General features: G+C 43.6%; 1 protein-coding gene and 1 pseudogene across 1 annotated transcript in view; one reads left to right on the plus strand and one right to left on the minus strand.

The window, feature by feature from the left end:
* ADGRD2 (adhesion G protein-coupled receptor D2) overlaps positions 1-2,063 on the minus strand; it is a 41,337-nt gene extending 39,274 nt beyond the window's left edge. Inside the window, exons 1-2 of the mRNA XM_074199536.1 lie at positions 1,928-2,063; positions 1,453-1,643 (exon numbers count right to left, since the gene is read on the minus strand). Of these exons, the coding sequence (XP_074055637.1) occupies positions 1,453-1,643; positions 1,928-2,063 (327 nt within the window). The remainder of the gene's footprint in view (positions 1-1,452; positions 1,644-1,927) is intronic.
* A 4,871-nt stretch (positions 2,064-6,934) lies between these two features.
* Positions 6,935-7,779, plus strand: LOC141517420 (homeobox protein TGIF2 pseudogene; annotated as a pseudogene).
* Positions 7,780-9,280: the final 1,501 nt, after the last annotated feature.

Here is a 9,280-nt window from a genome sequence, read left to right on the forward strand (position 1 = left end):
AGGCACAATTTCCAATCAAATATCACTAAAAGGCCAAATTAGTTCAATTCCCTAGTGATTTTTCAATACACAATTGACCTGCATTCCTAAGGGGGTACAACTAAAAGCCAAGGTGGGGGGGCATGTGGGGGCAATGCCTAGGAGATGGGACCATCTTGGAGAGTTCTCAGCTCCTATGTGGTCAGACAAAAGTTCACATGCCTTACCCCTTTCTCTAATTCCACCCCACCCACCAATGGGAAACAGAGCAGGGAAGTAGGAGGGGTAAACAGGGAAAATAACACCAAAAAAATCAGAACTCTGCCAATCTCCTGAAGGTCTATTGATTCACTGCTGGGTCTTGCCAACATCAAAGCTAGCATCTTCAGATTACTCTGGTCACCCCCCCCCATTTTAGTTCCATTACAGCCCCTCTTTTTCTCTTCCCTCAAACCTTTCCCCTATTTCTCTTACTTGTCAAAATGAGCCCACTCTGGGAAGGACTATGTTAGGGGTCCAGACAGTGTCCCAAACATGAAGTCTGTAGAGGAAGGAGGTCTGCTTGGAGTTCTTCCCAGAGTGCTAAAGAATGTGCTTCAAAAAAAAAAAAAAAAAAGAAAAAAGAAAAAGAAAGGGCTTCAAAAAAGAATGACTTGTTAGAACTGGAAGACATGAAAACATTAAAATCTGTGCTTTAAGGTCCCTTCTGGAACTACCATTCTATGTTTTGAGCTAGCATTTTCCACCTAAGGTTCCTGCTAGTTTTTAAGCATTTTATGATCTAAAGTTTTTATGCTGTAAGGTCATTCAGCTCTAATATTCTATGTTCTCAATTCCTTCCTGCTCTATAAACATTTTATGAACTACTTAAGTAAGGTCCCTACAATCTAATATCCCGTGTTCTAGTGGTCCATGTTCTTAGCTTCCTTCCAGATCTAATATTTTACACTCTAACATTCTGTTATGAGGTCATCTTGGCCTGAGGGGAAAGAAAATGTGCTGGGTGGGAGGCTAGATGTGAGTTCACATCTCAGCTCCCAAGTTTCCAAGAAGTCACCCTGGACAAAGTATTGATCAATCCCTTTGAGACTGTCCTGGTCCCTGAAAAGAGGTTGAAAAAGACTTGGACTACCTATTTGTGCAGAATGGGTTTGCTCACGTTAAATCTCCTTTACAGTTATCAACTACTATTACTAAGCCCCGATAAAGTCTAATCCACCATCCCTGGATTTTTCAGGAGCATTTCTTTCCCTCCCCTAATTCCAAGAATGGCAAGGGGCATTAGAACCCCATCCGAGTTGTGAACACTTGGCAATGAGATATTCCTCGCATCTCAACTGCTGGTAGGGGTGCTCGCAGTTAGTAGTCCCTCATCGTTCCGCCCTCGGGGTGTCCTGTCCCAACCCGGGCCCCTCACCCCAAGCCAGCCCAGGCCCAAGCCTCCCGGGGTCCTACCTCTCACCTGTAAGAGACCCACGGCACGGTCAGCCTAGCCCATGCGTCCTCCGCAGAGTTGGGTACCAGGAGCTCTCCCAGCCTCCGCACCTCAGCAGAGCCGGGCTCAGACCCTTCTGGGGGCGGCGCCCCGAGAGAAGGGGGCGGGGTCCGAGGATCCTCCTCCAGAATTAGGGGGGCTTCTTTAAGCCGCCAGTTGGGTTCAAGGGCTGGAGAAGTTGCAAGTGACGGGGGTTGTGTGTGTGTCTCCGTGACCGTCGAATATCCGAGGTAGTGGGGGGGGGCATTTTTAGGGCTCTAGACACCCACTTCTATCTCCGAGTCATAGAACCTTCCCCAAAGACCATTTCCTCTGTTCCCTAGACACAGGGATGAAACCTTTCTGCCGGGTCCATCTGTCCACCCCTTCGCCCTTCCCCGCTACGCATCCCTCCTCAGCTCAAGTCCACACGCAGAGGTTCCAAGGTGATGGGAGATTCATTGAAGGTTATACCTGAGACTGTTAGAGCTGGACGGGACTGTTTGAAGAAGAACACAGAGCCCAAAGGAGTGGACACCTGGGCTACTATGGAGAATGGAGGAGCAAGGGATGTGTGGTGCCGAGGAGATGGGTTCAAATCCTGCCTCATCATTTATCTTACTCTCTCAGGACCTCAGATTTCTCACATATAAAATGAGGGGATACCTTCTAAGGTTTCTTCCGGCTCTAAATCTATGTAAGTCTCTAGAGGGTCGAGACCAGGACATAGGCACTTAAGAAATGTTTGCTTGTCTTTTTCTCCTGGAGGAAACTGTGATGTGAGTTTACATCTCAGCTCCCAAGCTTCCAAGAAGTCACCCTGGACAAAATACTGATCAATCCTTTTGAGACTATCTGGTCCCTGAAAAGAGGTTGAAAAATACTTGGACTGCCTGTTGTGATGAGGTAAAGAGGCAAAGAAACTTACCTAATGTTATACAGCTTGCCTGATTAGTTACTATTTGGGATTTTTGGAAATGAGGGATTAAATTAAAGGAATTTATGGGATCATAAATTTGAGGAAACTGAAGTAGAGAGAGGGATTAAATGACTTGTCAAGAATCATGTAGCTGATACATGTCTAGGGGAGAATTTGAATTCAGGTCTTCCTAGGTGGTGCAGTGGATAGAGCACTGGATTTAGAATCTGGAATTTAGGAAATCCAGAGTTTGCTTTCTGTCTCTGACTCTTACTCTCTGTGTGACTCTTGGCAAATTTCCTTATTAGTAAAATGATGTTAATAATGGGACCCACCTCCCAAGATTGTAGTGGAAATCAGGTGAGAGAAAAAACTTGGGAAGTTCAGATATTAGCTCTTCCTCTATTCAGATCAAGAACTCTATTCACTGTCCCATCTCGTGATGGTAGGAGCATTTTATGAATCCCAATGCATACAAAATCACACCAAATTAATTAGGATCAATTTCTCAGAAGGTTTTTGTCTAATATGTCAGTCCTGGAGACTGAACTCCATCCCCTAAAACAATCTAATGGTATTGGGAGAGGGAACATCCTTCTAGTTGTCCAACATCATGGGGACAGAATCAGGGGTATTTATTAGAATACTGAATTAGAATTCTGAAGCCCATGAATTCCCAGATGTGGGTTATTCCTGCTCTGTGTAGCTCAGCGGTCCTACATACAATGATAATGATGATTATGATCTAAAATTTTAGAAGGAAGGAATCATTTTTTCAGTTCCTACTAAACACTTTATAAATGTTATTTCACTCAGTCTTCACAGCAACCCTGGGGAATAGGTGTTATTTTACAATTGAGGAAACTGAGGCAGGTAGCAGTTAAGTGACTTGCCCAGGGTCACACAGCTAGTGAGTGTTTGAAGATGAATTTTAACTGAGGATTTTCTAACTCTAAGCCTAGCACTCTATGACTTCATGCCCCTAGTTGCTTCCAAAAGAATTAAGGATTCTTGGTTGATTTGAGTATTCTGTCCTTTGATTTATATCACAACTCCTTCATGATGCTACAGAAAGACTTGGGATGTTGCTAGAGTTGGATAATTTGGCACTCCTGGCCAAAGTGGTCCAAGATGAATCTCTACCCATTTATGGAAGAGACAGACTGTCATTAGTCCATCTTTCCCAGCTTGGTAGGACCTGCCCCAGCATCAAAGAAGGATATTAGTGAGGAATAAAGGCAAAAGTTGACAGTGATGAAGCACTTTATATTCAAGAACTCATCTGATTTTTACAACCCTATGAAATAGTGAGCACAGACATTTACATTTTACTTAGGAGGAAACTGAGGCACAGATGCCCATGACTGATAAGTGAAGAGCATGGACCTGGGCCTAGAGCCTCTGACTCCATACCCAGTCATCTGGGTCGAGGTATATTTGCCAAGTTAGTGCCATCTCCTCCCCCATCATTTCCATCCCATCACCCAGGCTCCCAAAGAACAGGCAAATCTAATCTCACTTTCCCAGATTGTTCTCATTGTTTTGGATGAAAGCAAGCCAAAGAACAGACCATTAATTCCAAGCCTTATGAGTTTTGGGGTGATAGGTGTATTGTCTCAGATAATAGAACCCAAGCTCCTAGCTCAGTTGGACACTGGCTATTGATCTTGCCTGTCTTTTCAGCTAGAGACAAACTGTTTGGAGGCCTATATTGGAACTGGCAATGATTTAGGAATCCTTGGAAAGGGAGGACAAAGAGAGGACTTAAGAATGTGGAGGGAGAGTTCTGGAGGAGACAGAGTCCAATTGTTTGTCCCTCTTTTTGCTCCCAGTTCCTTCCTTGCCAGAGCATACACACCATACTGCCCTTTTCCTGGGACTGATTTATTGTCCCATAGCCTCTATTTTGAAAAGGTGGTCAATAGACCTTTGCTGTGACACAGATATTTAGCTGCAGTAAAATGAGCTTCCTTTGTTTAAGTAAGGGAGAATTGCAAGTTGCCATTGGTAACAATTCACACCTCCAAGGTGCTTTAAAGATTGCTCACACTCTGTGGGGATAAGTAGTGATGAGTTATTCATGGTGATTTATAGAAGGCCAAAACTGAGGCTCAGGTGCAGAGGAAAGAGGTCTGGATTTGCAGTCAGGGGACCTGGGTTCAAATTCCAGTATGTACATTTGCCTGCTGTGTGACTCTGGGCAAGTTGCATAATATCTCTGTGCTTAATTTTCTCGTCAATAAAAATAAAGAAGTTAAACTACATTAGAGGTTTTCATTTAGAGATTCATAAACTCCTGGGATTTGTGATGATGGTACCAGGGGTTGGATTAAATTTTTTTTAATGCAATCTTAAGCAGTAATTGTAATGAGTATTATGGGTAATATATGGAATTACTCTGGGGACTCACCAAGGTTTTGCTGTTGAAAGAAGTTTGTGGAATAAAAAAATGCTGGGAACCATTGAATTAAATAGTCTCCAAGGTTCCTTCCATCTATGAGTCTATGGTGTATTATATTATGAGTTTTTTTGAGAGTGGGGACTATCTTTTGCCTCTTTTTAAAAAATCTCTAGTGAATAGCTCAGTGCCTAGCCTAATAATGCTTAATAAATGTTTATCTGATTGATTGAGTTGAAGGACTTCTCCAAGGTCACATAGCCGGTAAATAGACTTCAGTACTGGGTTTGAACCTATATTTCTTGCTTTTTTCACTATGCCATGGTAACAGGTTGAAAAGGACAAGAAGGCAAATCAGTGTGAAATACTGCTGGAAAGGTTGGTTGAAGCCAAAGTGTGAAGGCTCTGAAATGCCAGGCAGAGGAATTTGTACTTCATCCTAGAAGCAGTGGAGAGTGACAGTATTCACCAAGGGTGGTCTCATGGACAGATCTGACAGCTGTGATGCATTTTGATAGAAGGGATTGCTTAAGAAGTGATTAGTACAGGTCAGAGGTATGAAGATCTTTTTTTAAAATTATATAAATATTTTATTTGTTTTCCAATTATATACAATAGTAGTTTCTACTAATCATTTTTTTGCAAGATTTTGAATTTTAGTTTCCCCCTTCCTCCCTTCCCTCCCCACTCCCCCCAACAGAAGGCAATCTGATATAGTCTTTACTTTGTTTCCATGACATGCAAAGATTCCATGCTATGTAAAGCTCTTATGTAGTACATAAGATAACTTTTTAAAAATTGAAGATAATAATCTTTGGTCTTCCTTTAAACTCCATAGTTCCTTCTCTGGATACAGATGGTATCGTCTGTCCCAGATCCCCTAAAATTGTCCCTAATCATTGCACTGATGGAGTCCATCAAGGTTGATCATCACCCCATGTTGTTGTTAAGGTATACAATATTCTCCTGGTTCTGCTCATTTCACTCAGCATCAATACATGCAAGGTTTTCCAGACTTTTCTGAAATTCCATCCCTCTTGATTTCTAATTGAACAGTAGTGTTCCATCACATACATATACAACAATTTGTTCAGCCATTCACCAATTGATGGACATCCCTTTGATTTCCAATTCTTTGCCACTCCAAAAAGAGCTGCTATGGTGATGAAGATCTTGAAGTGATGTGGCAATAGCAGAAATGAAAGGATAAGTATAGATTCAAGAGGGATTGTACCAGTCCAATAAATAAAAATTGGCATTTGATTAAATTGGGAAAGGGGTGATAGGAGGAAGACTGAAGACTCAAAGTTTTCTTTATAATTTCAAGCATGAGTGGATGGTGTTGCCTTAAAAAGAAAAAGAGAAGCTGGGAAGAGCTTGGGAAACTTCTATGGAAGTTCCTTGGGAAAGAATAGATACTGAGTTCAGTTTTGGAGGTATTGAGTTTAATACAAACTGAATACCCAGATAGAGATTTCTAGGAAGTAATTGAAAAACCTAAGGGTCTTCAAGAGAAAATGAGAATATAAGGATTTTCTCATCTTTTAAGTAAGGATCCTAGATTATTCCTATAGTCCCTTTCAGATCCAAAACCTATTATCAGAAGGACACAGAGACTTCTCCAGAGAAGTTGATTGGAGTGCCAAGGCTCTGACAAGGAATAGTTATATCTCTATAATAGAGATATAATAGTTATAATAGATATAACAGTTATATCTCTCTAATAGTTATATCTCTATCTAGTCATGTGTGAACCAACCTAGGAAAGTCCAGGTAGTTTCTCATTTTTCAAGAGCTTCCAGCCAGGAGTGATTGAGACTGATAGAATTTTATATCTATAGGGAGAGAGAGATGAGTGGCTCCTTCTCCTGGCCTTCCAAGCATTCCTTTCCCACCTACCCAAAAGTTTGAAAGGGTTGAGGTTTTAATACCCCAAGTCATTTCCAAACTAGGAAAGAATAGCAAGACCCTGACCCATGATCTGAAGAAGAAATACAGCAAGATTAGTTTGGGAAGTATCTTATAGTTCGGTTTGGCTGGAACAGGGGAGCATGAAAAAGAATAATGTAGAGCCGCCCCCTCCGCGCCCGGAGCCCGAGCCCCCCGGCCCCCAGGCCGCCTCCCGCGGGGGTCCGGGGGGCTCGTGTGAAGCCGGGGCCCGGGGGCCCTCCGCGCGCCGACTCGGAGCCCCCGGAGGGGGCGCGGAAACTTTTCTGCCTTGGACACGTTTGACTCTTTTTTTGACGAACCCTGGACAGCCCAAGCATGTCAGACAGTGACCTGGGTGAGGAGGAAGGGCTGACCTCCCTGGACCTAACCCAGGCGGGCAAGAGAAAGAGGAGAGGGAATCTCCCAAAGGAGTCTGTGAAGATTCTCCGAGACTGGCTGTATGAGCACCGCTTCAATGCCTACCCTTCAGAACAGGAAAAGCTGAGCCTTTCTGGTCAGACAAGCCTATCGGTGCTACAGATTTGCAACTGGTTCATCAATGCTCGGCGGCGGCTTCTCCCAGATACGCTGAGGAAAGATGGCAAGGACCCCAACCGTTACACCATTTCCCGCCGTGGTGGCAAAGCATCTGAAGTGGTGGTGCCACGGGGTTCAAGTCCCAGCCTGATGGCCTCAGGGTCCACTCCAACCCCTTCCAAAGTGCTGTCACTGTCTGTATGCTCCTCTGCATCCCCTCTGGGGGCTCACCTCTCTGGCTCTGGGGCTGGGAATGAAAGTCCACCACCCCCTTCTTTGGTTAGTGGGGAGCCACAGCCCCTCGCGGGCCCTGGCAGCACACTTACCCTGCTGGCCAGGGCGCAGGCTGGAAGCCCAACCAGTGGACTATTTAATACACCACCCCCACACCCCCAGAGCACTATGGGGAGGACTTTAGTAGCTTCCAATTGCTGGTGGAGGTGGCCCTACAAAAAAGCAGCTGAGCTTGAGTTGCAGAAAAAAGATTTGTTTCCTCCTTCCTGGCATGCTGAGCTCCCTTTGGTAGCCACTAATCCTAAGTAGTCCTTCAAAGGAAGGACCTTTGGGACTTGGTAGGAGACAGTGGCTTCTCTTCTGTTTTTTTACTATTGTTCATTGTGTTGTTTTGGGGTCTTTCCTTTTCCTGAAGGGCTCTCTGCCATCTACTGGGATTGTCCTCTGCCCAGATAGGTTCTCCTAATGGGAATGCTGGGGAGTTTCACATTGTGATCCAGACCTCTCACCTGCTCCACTCTCAATACCAAGGTCCATCTGCAGGTAGGAGAAGTTGGACCAAGAAATCTGAGACATGTCAAAGTTATCTCCTGCACCTCCGACTCTGGAAACATGATACTTCTTTCTTTAAGAATTCCCACTTTGCTATATGTTCTGCACTTAGGCACTCTACTGACTGCTCTAACCTAGTTTCTCCCTAAATCCATTCCATCACCAAAACCAGGAACATGTTCAGGGTCTGGGATTATCTTATTCCCAGCCCCTTTTTCATCTCTACTGACTTAAGGTCTAGTGAACTGGCAAGACTACAGAAATACAAATGAAGAAGGGAAAACACTATTTTTGGATGGGATGAGTGACCAGGTTTGGGGGGGGGGTGAGGAATTTCCAAAGGGTCTTTTGGTTTTGAAGAAAATACCTTAAGCATTCTTTTTGGGTTTTGCTCCTATGTGTCCTGTGTCTTTAATAGACAAAAACTAAAAGACCTAGCAGAGAGAACCCAGGCAACTGGAGTAACCCAAATGACATGGGACTGTGGAGCCTAGTGAATATTGTTTATCCTTCTTGCAAGAAGAGATGAAGGATCTCTTGAGATGGGGAACTTTTTAAAATTTAATTTTAAAAAAGTTAATAACCCTAACTTTTAAGGTTCTGGAAAAACATGAGCTAAAGTAGAATGTTGCCTTCCCCTGCCTCCCTTACCACTACACTCCTGCCCCCACACTCCAAAAAAAAAAAATTCTGGGCCATTTATTGGTTGGTCTGGTTACTACTCCCTAAAGCTTTCTTTTGAATCCAGTTTGGTCATTTTCTCCCCCAATGCAGTTCTGGCTGATCAGGTCAGTGAGACTGAGGAAAGCAAGAGGTTGGGCAGAAGATGGGGGTTAAATTTGGAAATTATATGGTAAAGTGGTTACAGATAAGTTGTTGCACTGCTCAGTTCTAGCTGCAGGGGCTTTTTGGCCTTCTGAACACCTCTGAAAATAGATCATTGTTAGTCTTGTTGATTTCTTCCCCTTCCCCTGTTTTGCTTTTTTAAAAAAAAAATATTGCTATTTCATGGTTTACTATGTTAAATAGCAATAGGTACCAGCTTATATGTATCAAAAAACACATATCCTAGGTTTAGATTGAGTATTCTTTTGTATGAATATTAATGTCAGTAGAAAAAGATGGGAAGGAGCACTCCCCAGCCTGCTGTACCTTAGACAGCTGGCATGGATAGGGTAATGTTTGCATGGAGTCAGACATTAAGGAGCAGGTAGGGAAGAGACCTGTAGAAGTCCCCTGTTTCTCCTACTTCTTGAGC

The sequence above is a fragment of the Macrotis lagotis genome, chromosome 1 (genome assembly GCF_037893015.1).
Source record: "Macrotis lagotis isolate mMagLag1 chromosome 1, bilby.v1.9.chrom.fasta, whole genome shotgun sequence".
NCBI lineage: Eukaryota > Metazoa > Chordata > Mammalia > Peramelemorphia > Peramelidae > Macrotis > Macrotis lagotis.